The 25,335-nt window shown below is 45.1% G+C and overlaps 1 protein-coding gene across 1 annotated transcript in view; it reads left to right on the top strand.

The window, feature by feature from the left end:
• LOC111153426 (semaphorin 5A) overlaps window positions 1–25,335 on the top strand; it is a 463,009-nt gene that overhangs the window by 279,582 nt on the left and 158,092 nt on the right. Inside the window, exons 6-8 of the mRNA XM_022512436.1 lie at window positions 7,677–7,739; window positions 17,441–17,539; window positions 19,139–19,352. Of these exons, the coding sequence (XP_022368144.1) occupies window positions 7,677–7,739; window positions 17,441–17,539; window positions 19,139–19,352 (376 nt within the window). The remainder of the gene's footprint in view (window positions 1–7,676; window positions 7,740–17,440; window positions 17,540–19,138; window positions 19,353–25,335) is intronic.

Raw genomic sequence — 25,335 nt, 5'->3', positions numbered from 1 at the left:
ATTTTTGAAGTTAACAATTGTTTGCTGCCTCAGGGTCTATCATAATTTAAAATATTATACCATATTTTATAGCATCTTTGGATATTAGGCTCATTCCTAAGGTACTTTTTTCCCCAATTCATCCCAGTGGGGCTCATCCGTGTTCAGGAGTAGGCTTATTAGAACTTGTCCTCCATGACTTTGTTTTTCTGCCTCCTCAGGGCCATTCTAAGCATTTAAATTGGGTATCAGAGGTGCCTGGGACCTTTAAACCAAATATGTTAAATACGCTTCCTGGAACCCCAGGGTTCCAGGGGTGCTCAGGGGTTTTCTACATTATGTATGTTTTCAGTCTATTGTTTAAAAATCATTCCACTAATATACATAATATGCAAAATGTTTAGGCACTGGAAACCCTTAGTGAATTAACTTCTATTATAATGTCACCTGGATTACTTGGTTTATTGTAGAACATAGAATAAAGTGACTGCTTTTGTTTCAGAATATACTCCACATTAACTGGGCTTCCAAGGTGGCCTTATTTTTTACTGTTTAATTTGTATAAATCACTATTATTTCAAAAGTAGACAACCAAAACAAAATATAGAACTAATTAGATACTGAGTGCTTTGACTCAGTGGTCATTTGTTCTTACATTTTACTAATGATTTACTGCTATAATCTCGCATTTATAAAGCATGACTTTGGTAAAGGCCACTTTTACTTTCTTTTCTATAAGGTTGTGCATAGGAATTAGAGACATGAGCTCGATCTTAGCAACTCTTACTAGACACCTCGCCACAGGCAAGGGAAACAAAAAACAAAAATGAACTGTTGGAACTCCATCAAGATCAAAAGCTTCTACACGGTGAGGAAAGTAGTCAGCAAAACCAAAAGGCAGCCTATGGGATGGGAGAGGGTATTTGCAAAGTTCACATCTGATAAAGGGTTAGTGTCTAAAATCTATAAAGAACTTACCCCCCCCCCAAAAAAAACCCAGGTAAGAAATGGGCAGAAGACATGAGCAGACACTTTTCCAAGGAAGACCTCCAGCTGGCTGACATACCCATGAAAAGGTGCTCAGCATCACTCATCATCAGGGAAATGTGACTCAAACCCACCGTGAGATGCCACCTCACACTGGTCCGAATGGCTAAAATTAACAACACAAGGGACAGGAGATGCTGGTGAGGATGTGGAGAAAGGGGAAACATCTTGAATTGCTGCTGGTGTAAACTGTGCAGCTGCTCCAGAAAATAGCATGGAAATTCCTCAAACACTAAAAACAAAACTACCCTACAGCCAGGCAGTCGAACTACTAGGTATTTACCCAAACAGAACAAACACACAGATTCAAAGTTGGTAGTGGCATTTTCAACAATGGCCAAAGTGTGGAGATTGCACAAATATTCACTGACTGATGAATGGGTAAAGAATATTTATCTCTATCTCTATATATAATTACGCAGCCATCAAAAGGAATGAAATCTTGCCATTTGCAATGATGTGGATGGAACTAGAATGTATTATGCAAAGAGAAATACGCCAGAGAAAGACGAATACCATGTGATTTCTGTGGGTTTAGAAGACAGTGGTTTAGAGCAAAGGCTTCAATCCAAATTCAGATACTGATGTCCCACTTACTCTTTTTGGGGCTTTATGGTACGTTATTTAGCTGATGTTCTCTTCCAGAATATTATGGTGATTTATCTCCCATGTAAAATTATAGAGAGACTGAACTTAGAAAATGTATACAAAGCACCCAGCTCTGTGGTCCACACAATGAGAGTTTCGTAAATTGTTTTCAGTATTTTGCCTAAGATTTGGCAGCTGATTTCTAGCAAAGCAAGGACCCTCATTTATGTACTAGCAGTTGTCAATCTCAGACTCTATTTTATGTCACACTGTCTTGTACTGGGGTGAATGGTGTCCTCCCAAAATTCGTGTCCCCCCAGATCCTCAGAAGGTGACTTATCTAGAGGTAGGGGATTTGCATATGTAATGAGCTGCAGGAGATTTTCTTAGAGTGGGGTGGACCTTAATCAAAGACCAGTGTCCTTGTAAGAAGACGACATTTGGACAAAGAGGCAGAGGCTGGAGTGATGCTTCCAGAAATCCTGCAACCAACAGCAGGGCTGCTTGCCTCCACCAGAGGCCGGAAGATGGGCAGGGAGCAGCCTCTCTCCTGGGACTCCAGAAGAACCAACCCTGCTGGCACTTTGATTGGAGACTTCTAGCCTTGGGCACTGCAAGGGAATAAAGCCCCTAGTCTATGCTACTTTGTCATGACAGCCCTAGGAAGCTAATATACTGTCTACTCAACTAAAGAACAACTCTCAGTTTAACAAGATCCAACGAGAGCTCCTGGGTGGCTCAGTCAGGTAAATGTTCGACTCTTGGTGTCATGATCTCAGGGTTGTGGGATTGGGCCCCATGTCGGGCTCTGTGCTCAGTGCCGAGTCTGCTTGTCCCTCTCCCTCTGCTCATCCCCCCCACTCATGCTCTCTCTCCGAAATAAATAAAACCTTAAAAAGACCCACTGGAAAACAACAGGCCCAGTAAGCATTTAACAGGTTGGGAACTCCACTGTACAGCTATCGAAAATAAATCTGATTTGGAACAAGATCTCGGGCTTTCATATAAGGATTTTAAAAATGGCAGTAACACATTTTTTATGGTGTTTCCAAAGTAAGCTGTATCTGTAATTTTGGATGATGTCAGTGTCACGAGAATCAAAAACTAGTCGTTGAGTAATAGGACTGCTGCCCCCTTACAGTTCTCTGATTCGGAGGACACCCGTAAGAGCGGAGAGGACTTACGTATTTGCTGTGGACACAAAAACAGATGTGCCACAAATTGATGTTGAAAGCCAATATCCAGTAGACGCTAGGAAGTAAAGGCAGAGGAATGTGGAATGAATCCTTCACAAGTGACTAAACTCTCCATCCCTTTGTGTCTTTCAATGTCTTTCATTCCGTCTCAAATTTGCTGTGTTGTGAACCTGTCATGTGTGGCCACCAAAGGTAATTCTCGGACATGTCTCTGCATAAGGGTAACTGGATTAACACCTATTGAAGTTGCATAAAGATCAGGTTATTTCAAGTTCCAACTTATTTGTGTTTTGCCTCTGTTTTGAACAAGGATATGGTCTCACATTGCCTGGCAATGTGTTTATAGTTGCTCTCACGATTTAACATTCTCTGGCATTTCACAGAAATACATGACATGAGAGTATGAATGCAATGTATATATATATAAAAAAAAAAAGCCCTCAGGTGGTTGTTAATTTTTGGCACTGTGTAATTAAACTAGTTTTTTAAAATGTTATCTTTTGCCAGTATCTAATTAGCAAAGCCATCTGCTGAAAGAGTAGTGGCCCATCTGCCTAGAATGTTGTTCTCTTCATTTTTATGAAAAGTATCTGCCTTTGCTGGTCCCTGTCTAATTAACTTCTCTCACTGCGGAATGTGATAATACACAGCTTTGTTTATATACTTCAGAGAACTGTGGATTTATATGTATGTAACGCATACATAGAAAGAGCCAGTCTTTTTTCTTTCCCACTTTTGATTTACTCCCGAGATCGGAGCTCCGTTTATCATAACTTGAGCATATGTGTGTGCGTGATGGGGAGGGGTGGACTGTGTCATGTTTCCTTCCATCCCAGGGCTCCTGCGGGAATCAAATGATATTCTGTAGACGTACTCCATTTCCTTTTCCGTCTGTCTATAGCACTGTGGCTTCTGCAAAGTTGATGATGTCGTAAGTTCCAGGTTATCTCTGGATCTGAAATGAGCATGGCTGTTGGAACAATGGAAATGACCATGGTGAAGTTCTCAGAGTTAGCAAGATGTCGTCCAGACTGGTGGAAGACACTTACTAATGTCTGATGTATGCAAATATCACCCATGTCTGTTTCTCCTCCATCAGAATTACCTAACACACAGTGCCTTGCACTTGGTAGGTGGGTGCTTTTTGACATGAGAGAGAGAATGAATGCAAATGCATAAAGCAAAGCTTCTGTAGGTCATTGAAGAGCACAGATGTTATTGGCATATATTTACAGACCAAACAAACAAACAAAAAGATTCCGCAAGTGGAAATCTTCCTGTCTTTTAAGATGTGGATGCTCCATACTCTTCACCTACTGTGTATAGCCTAGATAGCCAGATAACCGCGTTATCACTGCTGCGTGTTTGCTGCCAAAAAACACAATGAAGATTAAATGCAGAATGGAATAGGGAATTCAGTTTTGTTTTTTTTTTCTTCTCTGAGGGGCTATTGTGCAATAGAAAAAGACAAGAGATGATAAAAATTAGATTAAAAAAAAACCCACAGAGACTCAGGAAACAAGATCACGCGTGTTGTACTGAGATCTGGGTTGTTGCACATGTTGCGACTGTTGTAAAGACAGGTTTGTGTAGACGGAAAAGTGTCTTGAAACAAAGTCAACTGGAAAGATGGCTTCACAAATCAGTAGTGGGATTTGTTCCAGAATCATGATGCATGAAAGAGTAACAAGACTCTCCTGTGAGAAAATAGTGAGAAGACTGGGTTAAGATAAATTTAATTTATTAGAACAATTCTTGTGGAATAAAGAAAGTTATGACCAGGTTAGAACATAATATAATCTGAAACGGGATGAGTAACTTTTAGAAATGAACTCTGGTGCACGAGGACTCTACTGATACTCCCAGTTCTCTCTAATAGAAGTGTGTTGTTCCCCCATCATTGTGAAATGGTCAAATGGGACAAGTTCAGTTGATTGAGAGAACGGAATGACACTGTGGGATCGACACCCTATGTTAGCCCAATCTGCAGAAGACATGTCTTCCCACTGCACTTTTTGATAAATTCTGTGACATCCAGTAATATTTATGTAGCCCTACAATAGGCAGGAATGGAATGCCGTTCCCAATATAAGTCTTGTCTCTCCTGTCCTCTTCTATTCAAGTAAGAAGTGAATCAGCAGAAAAGCTGAACACTCGTGGTCTTCAATTAATTCTGGATTTGAATATTATTGGAAAGCCGGTTATACTGTAATAAAAATGCCTCAGAAGTAAGTTGTTTCTTTTTAATAACTGTCTTCTGAAAAATATGTAAGATTTGTCCTATTTTCTGTTGGTCTAATAAACTTGTGTGTGCAGGTGCTTTTTCTTGCTAAACTGGATGAAGTAATGAAATATTCTTGAAAACTCTCCTTCTTTTTTCTATTACTTTCCCATCCAATCCTAGGCCTTCAATTATCTTGAAAACACACAGGCTACTTGGGCATTAGGCAGACTGGGGAAGCTATTTGTTTGTGATTTCGGCAGAAGGATTTGAACAATTCTGATGATGTCTGATAAGTTTTCTTGCAACCCTGGAACTAACCATGCTCCTCACAGGTCTTACGTTTACTGACGAGAGAATTAATAATTAACTTTTAACAAAATTACTGGATTACCAAGGGCCCCTATGAATGCCTCTTTATCTAAAGCTTTTTACTTTGTAGTTGTCCTAGTAATTATACATCAAATCCTCCTGGGGCAAGCAAGTCAAAGTTGCAATAGCCTTGACTTTGTGAAAGAATGTATTGTAGTGTGTCGTTTCTGTTTTGAGTTTAAGTAAAGGCAAAAATAGGGATATCTCTGTTTAAATACAAACAGCACAGTCCATTTTATAAACAGATCTAAGAAAGGAAAGGTCCATCTGGAACAATAGTAATGCACTTATTTAATGTGAATCCCATGGGGACACACAGATCTGCCACGACACGTGAAGCCCTTATGTCTTCCTGGGACGTGTCATCCCTTGTCGTGTAAGTATTTGTCATCGTAGCACAGAATTCAAGTCATTTGTTTGCATCACATGTTGACTAGCTGGAATTTTATTGTTGCCATTAAACATTATGAACAGGAAGGCATCACAGAAAGAATTAACAAATTCTCTCATCAAATGTTGACACTGACAAAAATCGCTAAGTCGACGCAAGGGAAAGCCGTTAGAATATTGTTTCTGTTTGAAAGACACTGAAGTGGCTCTCTTTAGAACACTTTCTTTTGCGCTCATATTTGGCAAGGAAGATCCAGACGCAGAGTTTTGTGTTTTAGTCTCTATTATGTAATGTTTCTTAGAGGACAGTCGATATGAGATTCTGGTGCACGATTACTTTGTTACTCTCCTAGGTTTAGGAGAATTAAAAAATAGCTTCTTCCTAGAAGTGAGAGTGAAGCCATTATTTTCCTTAATAATATTTGACAGTAGCTTATCTTTGGCTTAGTTTAGTTTATTATTTAACATTTGTTCAAATTAGCAAAGACTTGTCCCCTGCTTAAATTGTTTTTTCTGATAATGGGGCACCTGTGTGGCTCGGTGGGTTAAGTGTCCAACTCCTTTTTTTTTTTTTTTTTTAAGATTTATTTATTTATTTGACAGAGAGAGCACACACATGCACAAGCAGGGGGAGTGGGAGAGGGAGAAGCAGACCCACTGCTGAGCTGGGAGCCCAATGTGGGGCTCGATCCCAGGACTCTGGGATCATGACCTGAGCCGAAGGCAGGTGCTTAACCGACTGAGTGACCCGGTGTCCCCAGTGCACCCCAGTGTCCATCTCTTGACTTTGGCTCTGGTCAGAATCTTAGGGTTGCGAGATCATGTCCGTATTGGGCCCCGCACTGAGCTTGGAACCTGCTTAAGATTCTCTCTCTGCCCCTCCCATCCCTCACCCTGCTCATGCTCTCTCTCTCTCCCCGTCTCTCTCAAAAAAATACAAATTAAAAACAATTTTTTTTCTGATAATGATTTAACTGGTCCTTCAGAAATCCTAAAGTCTTTGGAATTCCAGCTCTGATAGGAAGCTAAAACACAAATCCACATTCCATACAATAATACAAAAGATAAACAGCTCAGATTCTTACATTTGTTCCAAGAAGGGACTCACAATCTTGGTGTAGAGATTGTTAGTATTTGTAGGCACCATTCCTTCCTGTGAAGTCAGTGCTGTGTAGTGTGTTGCCAATCACAGATGCCCTGTGTGAGACAGTAGCAGATGTGAGGGGATGCGCGGGAACTTGATCACCATGAGTCAGGTTCGGAACATTTGGGAAACCATATTCGTGAGCTGTGGTCTAACTCTTGAGTCAGAGGTCCTGTGAGTGTGAAAATTGCGTTCTTGTGTACAGTAGTAGATGCGCTCTTTGCATGAGCTCTTTCTTCACCATTTGCATATAGATCTTGGGAGTAAGGTGGTGCAAAATCATCCTCGCTCCATTATCTTCGAATATAGATAAATGACATACGATAAGCAGAAGATGCACATGTCTCATTGAGTGCTGACATCGTTTTTGGTCCAGGGCTTGTCTTTTCAGTGCACTGTGGATCTATCCTGTGGTTTCACCGAAGGGATGCTTTCAATAATTAGGACAATAGCCATCAACTCCCTGCATGGGCCTTTCTTACAGGCATCTAAATATCACACTGCTTCTGCTTAAATACAGATACTTGGGGGCAAGTCCTTTAAAATGCTTCGATTTCAAAGAAAATTAGAAGCCCCTATGAGTGAATTTCATAAATTTAGTGTAAATTCTATGTTTGTATGAAAACATCGTTTCCATGGGGTGGCCACATTTCCTAATCTGATTACCAGAGCCTTATTATTTGTCCCCTTTGATTCAGTCAGAACTGTAACAGTCGCTGTCATTTTGGTGTTTCTACAGGCTGTGGAGTGGGAGTGTGATGAAGCCACCAAGAAGGCCTGTTACAGCAAGGGCAAATCCAAGGTAAGGAGCACGCGGAAATGCATGGTCACCACCGTTTAGAAAGACTATACGTGAAGCATTTTAATATGGGTGTGGTGCATAAACAATGAGTTCTGGAACACTAAAAAGAAGTTAAAAAAAAAAGTCACATGTGGCGTTGAAAACAAATATGAAGGCTGTTCCTGGTGGTACCTTGTAATTCAGGGAAAAAAAAAAAAAGCAAGATACAAAATACATGTCGGGTGCCTGGGTGGCTCAGTTGCTTAAGCATCTACCTTTGGCTCAGGTCATGATCCCAGGGCTCTGGGGTCAAATCCCACATTAGACTCCCTGCTCAGTGGGGAGTCTCCTTCTCCCTCTACTCTTGCCGCCTGCTAGTAGTCTTTCTCTCCCTCTCACTCTCTCATGCTCTCTAACAGTCTCTCAAATAAATAAAATCTTTAAAGAAACGGACAAAAATATATGTATAGTAAATACTCAAGGTTTTAACATTAAATTAAGATTAACTACAGTTTTCAAAAAGGATTCATAATAGAAGAGCAGATCTGATTTGTACCATAAATCACTAGGCTAAGATATGGAATCATTAGGCTGTGATATCATTTGGAAAAATATGAGCCTGAATTTTAAAAATAACATTTTAATTTCCCCCAATTATATCTTAGAGCTAGTTCCATAACGTGACTATATATGATAAATAAAATCGTTATATCAAAAATGATATTTCTTTCTAATTCATCAGCGTATCTATAAACTCTCCCTCTCCTGCACACGCACCCCCACTCTTTCCATGTGAAAATCCTCATCCCCAAGTTCCTAAGGGAAGCACATTTTCTAATTAAGGTTGGAAATGCGTTTCCTGAGCGACTGTGCCCATGTCGACTTGCTTCCAGAGGGTGGAGGGCTGAAGAAGAGCAGAATTCCTCCATCCAGGGAAATTTGGCTCTGAGAAAGTTATACTGGACCATCTTGAGGACATTTGTTTGCAGCTGGGGCAGAGGTCCATTCTGTCTTGTTCTGAGAGTGATGGCCTTACTCTATAAGCATGCGCCTTTCCAGTGTGAATCCCACTCTGGGTCACAGAAGAAAGCAGATGCACAAAGGACCCCAAGTAGGGCTCCCTGTGCAAATGTGAGTCCAGAGCCAAGGGCTTGGGGAAGATCGACTAAATGCAGGAAGTGGACACTGGTCAAAGACCATCACACCTGTGTGGGTAAAAGATGTTACGTGCTTTATTTTATCCAAGTTCACTGCCTGTTTCCCAGTTAACTAAACCGTTTTGAGAGTCAGACATGGAGGCTGGTCTCGGCAAACTCAGCCACTGGGTTTTCCAAAACTGAATAAAGAACTGGGAGGAAGGAGAGGTGAAAGAAAAATATGCAGAAAATGCAGTATCCAGGGAAACACTTGGAGACGGAGAAAGAAAGAAGAAGGCAGAAATTGATGAAGACAATTGACTGAGAGATCTTTAACCTCAGAAACTGCTTCTGAGATAAATCGTCAGAGACACAAGAAGATGTAAAGACAGCACCAGGTTACAAAAATCGGAATATTGTCTCTGAAAATGCCCCACAAAATAAAGGATCGGTAACTAATGAAACCTCCTTACAGAGTTTGGATAAATTGTATGTAAAACCCTGAGAAGGAGCTTTCTCTGTGGTTTGTCTTCTCCTTCCTGGAACGTTTGCATGTCGTGAGGTAGCAGAGGCCTTGTTCCCCGCTCAGCAGACCTGGAGAGTTCTTCAGACAAGACCACCTTGTTGCAGTGTGGAGAGGCAGAATCACCTGGGGCAGTGAGGGGGAAAGACAAAATGTCTTTCCTTCTGCCGGCAGAAAGCACTGACCTTTCTGTCTGTGCTTCTAATGCCCTGGTCGTCCCCTTTGCCTGATGACTTGGTGCCTTCTAGCGTGCCTGTGCCAGTGGGGGTGCCTCCTTTTCCCCCTTGGCTTTTCCTCTCCTTTTTATTTTTGTCTTTATCTTTTGTTTTATTTCTGGTATTTTGGCTCTTCCCTCTCCTCTTTCTTCTGGATCTGTGCACATGCCAATAAGCACAATTTGGTTTTGGGCAACCCAGCAACAAACTTTCTGGTTGCCAACCTCAGTGCCCATCTCTGAACACGGGTATAACCCGACCCTGTGGGGTGGCCATGCCTTCCTACCTTCTTACCCTACTTTCAAGAGGCCCCTTCTCAAGCGTCCCCCCCGCCTCCCCCCTGCCCCCCGTCCCCCCCCCCCCCCCCAGTTATCACCCGGGACTTGTGTCTTTCCCTGCAGGGGTTCCTGGCCCTGCTGCACCCCCACATTGCACCAGTTACCAAGAGCCTTCTGTATTTTCCCTGTCCTGCTACATTTTCATTACACAACCCGTGCCCCTGTGCTGGGAGCTGGGCCTGATGGTTTCCTGTTGAGCCCAGGACACAGCCCAAGCTGGAAGGGTAACCCTACTCTCCTGATGAGTGACCAGGCACGTGAGCCCCACACTAGGATGGTGAACATCACTAATTCAGGGTTTCTCAGCCTCCTCACTCTTGACGTTTGGGATCCGATCTCTCTTAGTTGTAGGGTCTTTGTCCTGTTCACTGGGGATGTGTAGCCGAGTACCCAGGTCCCCAAGAGATGCTGGCAATACCTCTCTCCCAGTCATGACAGCCAAAAATAACCAAAAATGTTTCCAGACATGGCCAGACACCGACGTGGTGAACACCCTACTGTATTTCTCCAGACGCAACTCTTACATGGTCCATGTCACGTGGTTCTCGTTTCCTGTAGATCACATTCACTCGTTGCACAAACTTTTTCCAAAAATATCTATTTCCCTCCCCTCTCTGGACATCAGGCTCCTGTGTTCCTTATATCTTTTAGGAAAACATCTGGTTATTTATGTAATCATAGTACACTTCTCCTGCTGATGGTCTCCGAGTCAGTCACTTCATAGAATCAGAGCGGTAGCGTTTTACTCGGAAGTCGTTACTGCCCGGAGTGAGGAATTGTTTCTGCTGAATCGAAGCTGACCCATGTTTTGCCTGAAGCGGTGACCATTTGTGACAGTGAACATCAGGAACAAATAGCGAAGAGCATCTTTCATTCCATTGGGTGACGGACACTCGACTGACAGAAACTGCCGTCCGCCGAGTGTTCTGAGACACAGCAGGAAAAGGAGCGAAACAAACAGGAGCAAATAAAATGACCTTCATGTTCCACGAGTTTCTGGTTTTAATGGGTTAAAAATGATGGCAAGTCTCAGTCGTTATAGATTGATTGAAACTGCATTTGTAGAGGGAATTTTTTCGGAAGAGTAGAGTGACGCCGATGGAGACGGATTCACGCAGCAGCGCTGTAAGGAGAGAGGAACGTTCCCCCGAGTGGCATCTGACACAGTAGCCATCAGGTGAGAGGCCTGAGCCAGCCTCTGGCACACAGAAGAGAAGGAGACAAGGCCACTCCTGTGAAAAGGAGCAGCCAGGTCAAACACCGCCTGCCCTAGGGCCAGTCCCAATTCAGACAACCCAAATTTCTCCGTTCTGACAGTCCAAGGGCCCAAATCGGAAAACACTTGCATAGAGTCAGCCTAACTAGAGCAGTCCCCTTATCCGTGGTCTTGCTTCTGGAAGTTTCCACTACACGCGGTTGGCCACAGTCCCAAGGGAGGTTAGAATTGTTCTATTTAATTGTTGTTGTTGTAATCTCTCACTGTGCCTCCTTTACAAACTAAACGTTATCATAGGTCTGGTATGAATAGGAAAAATCATAGCGTATGTAGGGCTTGGTACTATCCGAGGTGTAGTTCAGGCATCCCCTGGGGGTCTTGGAAGGTCCTCACAGGTAGAAGGGGGCGGCTCTAACCTCTGTTTGGGGAGGGCAATTCAGGCTTTTCTTACCAGCCACAAGTTTAGAAATGAGAATTCAGCGATTTCCCATTTTTTGTTTGTGCAGTAGTCTTAGGACAGCTGACACAGAATTACAAAGTTTCCCTTCTCCCTGAAATCAAAAGAATAATGCAAAATGTGACATCTCAAACATGAGAAAAATGCCAGCCATCTTGGCGGAGCTCGTGTTTCTCCCTCTGCGCCGCACACAGTGGTCTGGGCTGCCGCACACAGCGCAGGGCCTGCCGAGCCCGGAATGCGGGGCATGGCGAGGGGGCTGAGCCTGCGGGCTGGGGCGCCCCGGGCCCACTCGCCACCCTGCGGGGAACATTCCTCGGCCGGCCGGCTGCGGCGCAGGGGAGGAGAGAGATGACACATTTGCTCTTGTTTCCCTGGCGTGCCGGGACCCACACAGGCACCATTTCACGTGCAGTCCATTAAACGGATAGTTCAGGGACTCAGGTCAAGAAAATGTCACCAGATCTTTGATTTGGGCCCATTCGGAGGAGAAAGGAGGTGCGGAGACTGCCAGTTCTCTGTGAGCTTGGAGTTCAGTTTTATTTATAATATTTTCAGTTCATTTCGGGGAAAGAGGGTGACTCTGCCTACGAAGTCCTCAAACATTTCCTGCGTGAAAGGGGGCAGAACTGCCTGTTTTTAGGTATTCAAAAATCTCTTATAGTAAAATCTGTCGTATTGAGTTCTTTTCAAAATACCATTACAGAAACCCACTTCAAGAATTATTTAAATGTCTTGTAAACAAATATTATTTTAAACATAAATGGTCGATTCTCCTGCATGCAAACAACAGTCCCTTGTCTGTCTGGGGTCATTGTGTCTGAGCCTCCGCCCTGCCCGCGGTGCCCTTTGGGAAAGACACCAGCTCTGGGGGTGGGAGTGTTGGGGGGTGGTGAGGAGCTGCTTTGTGTGCCTGTTGGAGCTTTTGCTTCTTTCTTGGACCTTTCTTGATCATCTCATTTCAGTACTTTTGACACCAAGTTCCTAGAATTATTTTGCTCTCTCGTGGGACAGTTTTGATCGGAATCCAGGGCTCTGTGTATTGTTCTGCCTGTGGTTCTCCTGGGTTCCGCTTGCCGTGTTGTCCAGCTCTGCAAGGAGGGTGGCGAGCTCCAGACGTCAGGGGGAAGCCACCATGACTCCGTCCTGCCTGGGAACCTGCTGGCCTGCGGGGGCTGTGGGGGGGCACACAGCTGGACATAGTCACCAGAAGTGCCAGTGTTTGGAATTCTTGAGTCAATGCATGCGGCACCCTGCAGACCTGAATTTATTTTATGTAATTACTGCAAACATGGAGGATTCTTCAGATGGGACACTAACAACCGGTGGAGATTCTGTGCAAGAAGGTTCTTTTTTTTTTTAAAAATTGAGGTGTCCCCAACAAGTTTCCCATGGAGTTCAGTTGAAAATAGTGACATTAGGTAAATAGATGCATAATAAATACGCGTTATCCATACCCTGTGCACTATATAGCGTACGGTCAATATGATATACATATTGTGTACTTACAGCTATGTATTTCTACATATGTACATTGATATATTTAGATATATATCTAAATATATCTAAGATATAAATATATATCCATATATATCCAGATATATAAATACATATTTAGATATAAATAGGACTATAACAACATGCCTATATATTTATTTAAACTTGGGTAGTCTGGGGGCACCTGGGTGGCTCAGTCAGTTGAGCATCTGACTCTCGATTTCGGCTCAGGTCATGATCTTGGGACATGGGAGTGAGTCCCGAGCGTGGCTTCAAGCTGGGCACGGAGTCTGCTTGAGATTCTCTCTCTCCCTCTGCCTCTGTTTCTCCCCCTGCACATGCTCGTGCACTCTCTCTCTCTCAAATAAACTCTTAAAAAAATAAACTTCTGTAATCTGTGCGCATATATATACATATGTAATACATGTGTCTCTTACATAGAAGGCTCGTATGTACATATGTCTCACATACATACATTTACATCTGATGGGGCGATACCATTTCCCGAGACTCACATGGTGACCGCAACTTCCGTGAGTCACACTCAGCACGAGAGGCACGTGCAGTTGCCCTGCATTGCTCTTCGGTGCTCTGGGTGCTCGCCGAGGTGATGCATGACTAAGGGAGACGCTGCTTTCAGTGGGAGCACTGTGCTGGGCGCAGGCGCCGTCTGGCTGCCAGCCCTCCTCCCCCACCTCTAACGAAGACGGAATGACGTTGCTGAGACATCGACCCTGATTCCGGATCATCTTTCTGCACAGTTACAGCCTTTCTTCAAGCAGAACATACCTGTCTGGGGGGAAAAAAGGATGAAACGCTGAGGACAACACATTACAAATGATGAAGCCCTTTCTGCTCCTGGTTCTGTAGGACTGACGCTTCTGTACATGCGGCCACAACAAACATTATTTTAGATGTATTTGTTTGTTTAGGACTCGCTCCCAGACTGCTTCTAGAATCCATTGGAGCAGTCTGTGAATTAAACATGAGGGGACTTTGAAGGGAGTGAGAACGGGAAAGCTCTGAGCTGATCCGAGCCAGACTCTGGGCAAAGGAGTTCACCTCTTGTCAAGAAGAAACACACAAGTATACCTACCTCCAAAGGTTCCTCTTGCAGGACACAAGGAGCGACCATGCCTTGTCCTAGCCTCGTTGGTGATAATGCCAACCTCTTTCTCTCCTCCTCCTCTCCTCCCCCAGTGCATCTCAGCCTGCATACTGGATTCATCTAAAGCACGACTCTGGTCAGGTCCCATATGTCACAAGCAACTTGGGTCCACAGGGCTGGGTCTGCCCTCTGTCCTTGAGAAAAAGATGGCATAGGCCTCCTTGTCTGATCATCCTGGTCCCTCCTCTTCCCCCACCTTGCCCTGCAGACTCACTGAGCTGGGGAAGCCCATGGGTGGTCCATGGGCACATGACCCTTCTCAGACAATAGGGCTGCTGGTGTGTTCTTTCCTGGTCCTGAGTACTGAAACAGGCTTGTTCTAGTTCTCCGTTCCAATTGAAATAACATTGTGCCCTCCCTTATTTACTTTTTTCAAAGATTAAAAAAAAAAATATTCAAGTTGGATTTGTCCTGCCTGTCCGGTACAATTCTGCTTCTCGGTGCCCACCATCCCTAACCACCCTTCCAGTTCTTCATCAAGTTTGTGATGGGTCTTCATGAATGTTAACGACCTCCGGTCCTATTTTCCCTCTGTCTTCTTTTGGGAAATAAAGATAAACATCATTTTGTTATCTCAATTGTTTCCTTTCGCAGAACTGATGAGAGGCACTTGCTTTCTCTCCCCAGGTCTATAGACACCATCTTTCGGTCGGGATTTTGAACTACCTTAACCCTCGACTATGTTCATGGATATAGGCTAGCTTCCAGCACGTTGTGTCAATCTTTTGCTTTAAACAACAACAAAAAGTTCTTTTACGTCTTAGACTCCTTCTTGAAAGAGTTTTAAAAGCACAACAGAAAATAAACGAAATCCCCTGTCCACAAAATCCCGTCTCTCCCCAACTGTTAATGAGTTTAGCATCATTTCTGCATCTGTTTTATGTTTAGGCACCAAGACCTCTCAGCTCCCTCTGTGCTCCAAGATCTCTCCTTGGGGTCTCCCTCAGACATACTGAGGCTTTAGGCCTTTATCCTGTGTTTTCAGATCCCTGTGCCCCCGGGTTCCCCGACATGGCTGGGCCACCTCGCCCTTCCTCTGTGTCCTCCTCAAGCAGGGAAAGGGCAATAACCATGTGTCTCTTTGAAGTCTTTTGTTCTTTCTCCTTCGAACTCTCTGCCCTTTCCCAAGTCATAAAAACAAAACGGAAGAGAACAAAACAGGCCTCCTCCCCCTGGTGTACCTTTCTCAGCTACCCAGGCACTGCCTCTGTTGACCTTCGTTTCTCCATTCTCCTGATACTGCGCTTAGAGTTTTTGTTCCTTTTCTTGTTCTGCTCCTTGTGTGTTCAGATTAGCAGCCAGGGGTAATTTGTTACTATCCTTGCTGGCTATGGTATTGGGAGAATTACCATCCTTGACATCTGACTTCCTGTTTAAAAAGCAAATCCCCAAACTTAGCTCTTTTCGTCATCCTCATGGCCAGGCCACCAAGCAGACTGAATTACGGCAAATCAGCACGGCATGGAGGTCGGGGCTCCATTGATGGAAGAGAGCGTTGTCATGCGTCACAGGCAGAGCTCCTTACACAGGGCAGTGAGCAACGGGGACAATTGGGGGTCGTGTGACATCGGCTCTGTCCACTTGGTTGGCTCCTCACCACGTTCTGTTGGTTCGCTGTGTTCTCGCCGTGCTCTACCGCACCCCCTGCCCAGTCTGGGCACTAAAGGACGAGGGACCCAGTGAAGGAAGTGGTTCCCTTGTCTGTCTCCTGGACTGAAATCTCCCGATCTCAAGTTTAGCTTCTACACGAGCGGCCCTTCAACACGGGGTCAGGTCAGACCTCATGCAGTGAAACAAATCGCGAGTCCCTTCACAAACAAAAAGCGAGTCCCTTCACATTCAGAGTAAAGTTTAAATTCACTGGGCACAGCGGGCCCCTGTCTACACAGGGTATGTGTGACCTCCTCCGTACATGACGAAAGCACCTCATTCTCGAGTCAGGCGCCTCGGCACAGCCCACTCCCTCCACCTGGGATGTGTTTTTCCTTTTTAGGTCATTAAATCCTGTGTCACAGGGCACTTCCTCCGGGAGCCTCACTAAATTCTATCCTTCCTTTATTTTTTTTTTCTAAAATTTTATTTATTTATTTGACAGAGAGAGAGGGAGCAGCACAGGGAGAGGGAGAAGCAGACTTCCTGCAGAGCAGGGATGTGGGGCTCGATCCCAGGACACTGAGACCATAACCTGAGCCGAGGGCAGAGGCTTAACCAACTGAGCCAACCAGGCGTCCTCTATCCTTCCTTTAAAACCTACATTAGATGTCACCTCCTGGGAAGCCTTCCTCCATCTCTTCCCTTCCCCTTCCCTCTGGAGGTAGTAATATTCTCTTCTCTGCACAACTCCATAGTAGTTGTTATGGCCCTGTATTTTGATTTTCTGCTGAGTGCCTAGATTGTGACTTGTAGCACAATGTCGACCAAATAATAGTTAATCAGTAAATGCTTGCTGAATGAATGAGGAGCTTTCTGGCTCAGGAGTCCACACATAACGATGATAGTGCCCAAATTTTCTAGGCATGCCTTGCAAGCACAAAACACATTCAACTCTGGGTTTTCACCCAGCCTGGGGTTTCTCCCACATGTTCTGGACATCCTTTCCTTAGTAGTTACACTTTTGTTTCTCCATCAAAAAATAAAAAAAATGTTTATAGATTCTCACTATGTATAGGAAAGCAGTTTGTCTCAAACTTGTTCCAAATTGTATACAGAATTTCACATGTGACCCTTGCATTTGGAGAAGCATTTGTAACATTTTTTTTTTCAAAGTCCTGGAAAGTTTTCTAAGACAGGTTTTCATGAGGGGCATCCAATAGTTTCCTTTTATTCATTCTCCTAACACATATCGAAGGTGATTTCAGGTTTGCACCATTAAAAGGTACAGTTAAAAATGAAACCACACTCATCAAAAAAGATACATGCTTCGAGGTTTTAATTGAATGTGTATGTTTATCTTCATAAATATCTTCTACTGAACAAGTGTGCAGATAGAGAAGGTCAGATTATTTAACAGTTTTATTGTTTTGGGGGGGTCAATATCTAAGGCTTTTTGTTTTTGTTTCTAGTGGTCAATTACCATGTAATTTATCAGCCAGTCAAAATTGATTCACATTCCCCATTCATTCCTCTTGTGTTCAGGCTGGTTAACGTGTTTCGTGTGGTATTTCCCCCCCAGGAGGAATGTCAGAACTACATCCGGGTGCTTTTGGTGGGTGGCGACCGGTTATTTACCTGCGGGACCAACGCCTTCACGCCTGTCTGCACCAACCGCTCGGTAGGTCTTCATCTCCAACCTGACAGAAGTTAATACCAGGAGAATCCAAACATTCTGTTAAAGCTGTAGTTTTACATGCATATCCGTTCTCAAAGGAGTTGTTTTTTCAATCAAAGGAAACGTCTTTTTTTTCAAATGGAATAAATATTTGAGGTATTGATTTATTACTAATCACCCTGACTAGGCTACAAAGAGCTGGAAGGAACTCTGGCTTGTTTCATTCAAGTTCAGTGTGTTTCTAAAATGTTTCTGCCAGCTTTTCCCCACCAGTGATCCTGAACAGTAATCCCCAACATACTCTTCCTTTAGCCTGGTTTACTGTAGAGATGCCGACAAGTATTAAATGGCCTTAAAATCATCGTCCAAATGACGAAAATGCACTTGACCTGTTGGGTAAGAGCAACGTCAGAAAAACGAAAGGAAGCCAACACATGAAGCCCGAACCCTGGGCAGAGCTAAGTTCCACCCTGTCCTCTTCCCTTTTCTTTTCACCTGCCCTTTCTGGCGGGGACTTTCTGGCATCTGCATCTTACCCCATAGGTCGTGGAGTCCTCGGAGCACTCATGACATCTTCCTGACTCGAGATAGATGTTCTGCGGGGAGCATGATGAAGAAATAGTGTTATGTTGATTTCCCGGTGGCATCACTTTTCTCAAAGCTTGACTTGATCACCTGCAATATTTTCCAATAACCGAATTGGCGGTTGTTGGAAGTACAGGGAGGACGAGGAGGAGGATGGGAAGTGTTGTCCACAGAGAGCCCTCGGTGTCAAGCCGTGTTCTTAACGCTTCACACCGACTTGGCTGGTGGTTCTCTACCCCATGTGGTACTTACCCTTTGGGTCTCTGTTGTTTTCAATAAGAGTTTGAGGTATAAAGAATTGAAGTGGCTGGCCTGGAGCTGACTGAGGGCAGAGCAAGCAGTGGTGGGGGGGCCCTGTGTGGCCTTTGTGCTCTGCTACCCCCCAGGTCAGAACAAAGAAGCCCGTGGAACTCTTCTCGTTCAAGGATCAGTTGAGAATCCAGCATCTGAGAAGCTGGGTTCACACCAGATGCCTACAGGACCCTGCGTGGGCTGTCTGAAAACTGACAGAATAACGTCTTGGAAATTTGGGCTATGCAGTCCGAAGTAGCACACATCCTTATCTGGGAGCACAGTTTGGGGCTCTTTATAGCATTTTAATTCCCTTACAGTGATAAAATTGCATGTAATCTAATTGTGGTTTCTGTTTCTCTCAATATTGAAGTTTTCTTTATTGATGTGGAAAGTCTGCAGTGCCCGTGCATTACCAGTGGGACCCACGTACAATCATCTTATTTCGGTTTCTGAGGGGGTGTAATGGTGTGAGGTCTGGCAGCTCGAAGGGAGGGTGGGGGGGTGATTGATTGGTGGCTCCTCCTGCCACCAATTATTAACCTGAAATTATTATCCTGAATTATTGCAGGGTGTTTCCATCAAAGTCAGAGTGCACACCTCTGTCATGGCTTGTCCTGAGCCCCAGAGAGGTCATCGCACGTGTGTCATTTGCGGGTCGGGCCGAGCTGATCTAGGGCTTTCATAGGGGATAATCAGTTTCATCTCTCCTTTCCTCCCCTGCAGCTGAATAACCTGACCGAGATCCATGATCAGATCAGTGGCATGGCCCGCTGCCCCTACAGTCCCCAGCACAATTCCACGGCTCTTCTGACGGCTGGCGGGGAGCTGTACGCCGCTACAGCCATGGACTTTCCGGGACGGGATCCCGCCATTTACCGGAGCCTGGGGATCTTGCCTCCACTCCGCACTGCGCAGTATAACTCCAAATGGCTCAACGGTGAGTCTGCCGGTCATGGCCAGTCCCCACCTCATTTGTCTGTAGCTCCTGGTGACTTGTACTCAAAAGCAAGCTGTCGCCACTTCCAAAGAGAAACAATTTCTTCATTTCTCAACAAATCAGAATGTCATTTGTTTTGTACATCGGTGTGGACGGGCGTCTGTGGGGAGCTCTTTTGGAGTAGAAGGGAAGAGACGCTGTCAACGCTGGGGACAGCAACAACAGGGCTAACGTTGACATGACCATGCGTCAAACTTAAGCTGGTTTTTACGCTGTTGTCCGAAGTTCAGGAAACGTGATGTCTTATCGCAGCTATCTGTAGATTGGTGTGCATTCTTCCTTAACTTCTCGTTATATATCTAAAAGCAGGAAATGACTAGCATTTCATGAAATTGTCAGACACTGGGTAGCAGACTGTGTTGGGCCACAGGTGGCTCCAAAGAGCTTGATCAGTTTTACAAAAATGTCTCAAGTCACATACCCAGGGCATTGGGGTGCACGTTACTTGGAGTTACTTCCTTCGATGGCGTGAGCATCCCTGGTCGCTCTGCCATCCACATTCTGGCAGTGTGGTCCTTGGACTGACCCCGCTGGGGTGCAGAATCTCTGATGCGGTTTCAGGCACCGCACCCAGGTGTGACGATATCCAGCAGCAGAAGCCAGATTCCATGTGTCTTTTTTTTTTTTAAAGAAACCCAAAACCCCCAGAAGATGTCCTTTCAGTCTTGGACTGGAAATTGGTCATGTGCTCACTAAGCAATCAGAATAGAGGCTGGCTTTGTACAATGTCCTGAGGGAGGTGTGCCAGCTAGAATCGAGCCCTCCGTGTGTGTGTATGTGCCTATGTGAATGTGCCTGCACACACGCCCACGTGCGCGTACACGTGCATATATGCCCACGCGCACACACCACATGCACAATGTCATAGGTAGATACGTGCGTCACATGTCATCCCTTTGATAGCTTGCACAGAGATGAAATCTTGCCATTGCCCTATCCTATTTATTATTTTGAGCTTTCAAGTTCTATAAAGATTTACTGACCTTCTGTCAAGTACAAGCTAATAATGTAGATGAGAATTTCTCAACCTCAGTACTATTGACGTTTTGGAAAAGGTAATTCTTCGATGTGTGGGTGGTGCACGATGGTTGGTTATCACAGGATGGTTAGCAGCGTCTCTAGGCAGTCTGTACTCACCAGATGCAATAGCGTCCCCCTCTACCCAGTTGGGACAGTAAAAAAATTTCCAGAAATTTCCACATGTCTCCTGGGGGAGAAGATGCCTCTGGTTGAGAACGACTTGCTTAGGCTCAGTATTTATGTACGTTTATTCGTGTATGTATATATAAACACGACACAAGCATTTTTCCAAATAATATAGTCAAACCAGCCCCAGGTTACCTTTAAAAGACTCCCTTGTGGAGAAAACAAGATCCTCATCAACTTTCTCCAGTAATTTAAATGACTCTGCACCCTTCCAAAGGGCACCATGAATTGTTTTCCTAAACTGAAGCTGTAACTAGCTATTCCTCTTGAACATTATTTCCGTTGAACTGGTTTCAGACCCCTTTGGGCCCTGAAGCTTTCCTCTGTTTAGCTTAAAGTTCTTCTTTCTGTTCATTTGTTGATTTTTACTGACCATGCAAAGTTTCCACTTAAAAATCAAAATTACCTGCCCCCCAACCAAAGGCATTGTAATTAGAGTTTGTCCAAAGCAAAGTAATAACTAATTAGGAATACCATCTCTCTCTCTCTTCCCCCCCACCCCCAGAAGTGGCCCCCTGATAATTCAGGTTATACCGTGAGTTAAAAACACTGACTGTTTCTTTGCATGTGACTCTGATTCCCACTGGCTGATCAGATGGTCTGATTCCATTAACCTCTGGGTGGACCCCTTTCTGTCTGAGAGTCAGGGGATGGGGGAAGGGCAGTGGGAGAGCTAACCCTGCTTACCACAGTCTCCGTAAGCATGTTGTCATTATTCGTTCAACATAATGAATCACGTTTTAGCTTCCTAAAATGTGCTACTGTTTCTATATGTAGAATCCAACAAGTGCAGACACTGCACATGAGTCCACGGTCACCGTGGTAAAGCCAGCACCCAACCACCTTGTCATCGTCGTTTCCGTGACAATGACTCGCCCTGTTGCCCTCAGCCCTGCCCACCCCCACCGGCCCACGAAGGAAGGCCCTCACTTCCAGGGCAGAGAGCAGAGAGTTCTCGATGTTGAGCGTTTCTTCCCTCTCCTGTGCCTTGTTGGGGCAGTACTTTCTACTGAACTGGTTGGCCCTGGTTTTGTCTCTGATGGACCATCCAGGACAGATTCTGGCCTCTGACCCCACTTAGTTCTGCTTCTCGCCCCCCTGCTGAGCCGGGAAGCAGGGGCCTGTGTTCTTCGTGACTTCACTGGAATCCCTCCTTTGCATCCCATCTGCTTCGTGACCAGATGCCCTGGTCTCCGTTCCCCACTGTGCTCTGGAGTTGTTTTCTTTCTTTACTTGAAATTATTGCTGTATTTGTTATTCCTTCCCTTTTTTTTTCCCTCTAGCCTCAGATTTCTTCCTCTCTAGCGACGACTGCCATTTTTTTAATAAAAATGCGCAGATGTCTTTCCTCTTCAATGAGACAAAAACAATAAAGAAACCCAAACAAGCTGAGAATGAAGTTAGTTCTGCAGTATCCAAAAAAGGGTCCTACTTCCTGTTGAGATTTTAGGGACCCATTCACAGAGGCGCTTAGAATCTTCTCCATAGAGTGTTCAGCTGGTTGAGAATCAGGGCATGGAGTGAGCAAGTGGAGAGCCGAGGTTCGGATTTAGTCTTGATAGAGCTGAGCGGGTGCTGAAAACCCGGAGCTGGGGTGTCCAGTTAAGAATGTGCAGGCTCTGACCTGCCGAATGAGGAGACACGGGCCACCCCCATGGGGTCGGCAGGCGGCTCCCTCCTGGGCATGTGAGCTCCCACTCTGGGGAGGTGGAAAGCCCAGGGCCTGCTGATCGAAGAAGGTGTGGTTTCATGACAACTTGGTCACAGATGTGAACGCACAGGGTTCATCACTTACTCATCTCAGGCTATCAGTGATCGTAACCTGCTCACCTGTGATCATGGCCAGAACTCATTGCTTTGCTTTGGCCATTTTTCGGGTTTTGCCAACAATTTTGTTTGCTGAAAGAGAGTTGCCTCCTCAGGAGAGAGGTCTGGAGGATAGGGCCTTCCGACTGTGGTTGGCACGTTTTTGTCTTCGGTGTGGTGCTTGTGGTGAGTTGTATGTATGGTGATTTGTCTATACACACAGGGGGCCTTTTCCATAGTTAAATTAGTTACCTCATACAGGAAAAACGCAGTAGTCTTTGAAGCTTGTACGAGAGGCCCCTTCCTCGCCTCTTGAAGCTCTGGTAGCCCCAGATATTCCTGGCTTGTGGCAAATCCCTACAGTCTTTGCCTCCTCGTGCACGTGGCCTCGTCTCTGTCTGCGTTCTCACGTGGCCATCTTCATGTAAGGACACTGGTCATCCTGCATTAGGGGCCCGCCATACTCCTCCTCTTCAGTCTGCCATGACCCTATTTCCAATAAGGTCTCATTTGCAGGGGTTAAGTCTTCAACATGTGTTGGGGGGATGGCAGGATCCATGATGCGGGGCTGATCACGAGATGCTCAAATGTTGCCACCTCCCACCGCAGCCCCTTATTTCCGGTGACGACCCCACTCTTCTTTCTGGGCGGTGTGTGGGTCAGTCCTCGCCCACTGCTCAGCCTGCTTACTCACGCTGCCCGGACTCCTGTGACGTTCCCCGTGTGCGCCATGGGGAAGCCGCAGCGCCGCGCCTTCCTCACCACGCTTCTGTGCACGTGGGCTGCATGCTGTCCTCGCCTCCCTCGGTTTTTCGCCTCCTGCCAAATCCCGCCTCCGCCTCCCTTAGCTCCAATTAGAGTTTCAGCTTCCGAGCCTCGTCTGGATCGCTCATCCCTTCTTGGCATTACACGGGAGTGTGCTCATCACATCACACTGGAGCTCTCGGCTATGATCGTGCCGGGAACCCACAGAGTCCACGTTCCACCTGCAGAGAGAGCCGAGGCCCTACCCACGGCCTCCCGTTACCCCGGTGTCCTGACTCCTTCTTCCCACCCCATGCTCCCTCTGCTTTGACCTCTTAAATGTTGCACAGGGCCACTGGCTCTTGGCTGTCTCCCAGGGACCAGCGAAGGCCAGAGAGTCAGTCGCTTAAGCTTGGTGGTCCATGGTGTCCCCATCGAAGCTGTTCAGTTCCTCCCTCACAGCGGCCTCACTCCCGGTGGCTGGTGCTCCCGAAGCCTCCTTTACAGCCAGCGGGCAGGATTGGCTGCAGCCTGTTTTTTGCTGGCCCTGTTCTATCTGAAGAGCTCCCCCACCTGAAACCCACTTGGCCGACTGGTTTAGCTCCTTCCGGTCTTTGCTCAGACGGCCTCCGCAATGAGACGTCCTCCGACCACCTTATGTGAACGGACGCCCTCTCCCATCCAAGCCCTCCTGGTCCCTCTTCCCATGCTCAGCTTTGATCCTTAACTCCTATGCCCTTCAGTGCTTGTCTCCTTCCTTCCTTAGAATGGAGGTTCCCCGATGGCGAGCTAATGTGTTTTGTTCACTGATGTGTCCTGCATCAGTGCCGGGCACGTAGTAAGCTCTCATCAGTATTTTTGGAATAAATGAGTTACTAGATGAGGAATTGCTCTTTGCTTGCCCCATAAGTGTATGAATTCCCCGAGGACAGGGATTATATGTGAGCCATCTTCGTGTGTCTCGTTCATTGTCTGAAACACACAGTCGAAGCTATGTCCACCTTTATTGAATGAGTAGGAGATAAGCCCATGTTGTAAATTGTAAAAATACGGATGGTGTTGTTAAACGAAGGGAACATGTCATAGGAAGCATAAGCCAGAATTTAAAAAAAAGAAAGAAAGAAAGAAAGAAAAAGATTTGTGTGTTTGAAATTGATTCAGGTCCAAACATCTGAAAAAAACTTCCTTCATCATCTCACTTAGACAAGTCACTCCTGTGACTCCTTCTCAACCATTATTTATTCAGTTATCAAATGCAATGCAATCAATTAGATAATGTTCTGGAGGAATTTGGAACATTGAGTTATGTGCTCCACAATGAATGTAAGTTTCAACATCAGATTTATCCCCCTGTGCCAAAATCTCTCTGAAAACAAATTTATGTGTTTAGAGAAATACCTTAACGGCTTTAATGCATTAAAATACTCATCGTTAATAACCTTTATTAAATGATCACTGTAAGGCAGGATAATAAATGTTTAATGGCCAGTGCTTAAAATAGAGAAGCTGTAAAACTCGCCTTCAAGAAATTGGCAATCAAATTGGGGAAACAATAAACCCATGAAAAAGGGAAAAATGACATTTCCAAATTAATAGTATGCAAATTCAGTTTGTAGGTTATGAGGGAAGTACATACTTTCACAGAGGGGAAAAAAAAAAAAACCTCTGTAGGAACTTGGAAAAACTAATTCATCAATGAGTCTGAAGAAGTCAGCATGGCAGTCTACATGGACATCCTCTTGTTAACCCTCGTTAAACTGCTGGTTTTCCTTCTCTGTGGGGAAGGGTTTGCCTGTCCACAGAGTTGTCCCGATGAGGTCCCCAGCTCCTTCTGTTTCTGCAGTTTTCAACCATGACCTCATGTGGAAGCAGACAGACCTGACATCAAAGGCCTTTTCTTTTAAACAATATCATTTCATATGAGCTATTATGGTTCTAGCCAGGAGAACTCTTTTCGTAACAATCTCAACTTCTCCTGGTTCGAAATAATTCAATGATGTTCCCGGTGCCTTAAATAGACTCTTTGAGGTCTTTAAAATACGAGTAACCTCCTAATGAATAAAGATAATTTACTTGGAGGGAGAAAATCCCCTCTGTGCTTAACTCAAGAAGAAATTGTTTCTCCTCTTCGTGAAGACAGGTGCCTGGTGGAGAGCTCAGCGCTTCT

Source organism: Enhydra lutris, unplaced genomic scaffold, assembly GCF_002288905.1.
Source record: "Enhydra lutris kenyoni isolate GAN:26980312 unplaced genomic scaffold, ASM228890v2 scaffoldscaffold32, whole genome shotgun sequence".
Taxonomy (NCBI): domain Eukaryota; kingdom Metazoa; phylum Chordata; class Mammalia; order Carnivora; family Mustelidae; genus Enhydra; species Enhydra lutris.
The sequence above is the reverse complement of the archived record's forward strand: the minus strand, read 5'-3'. Positions and strand labels throughout refer to the sequence as shown.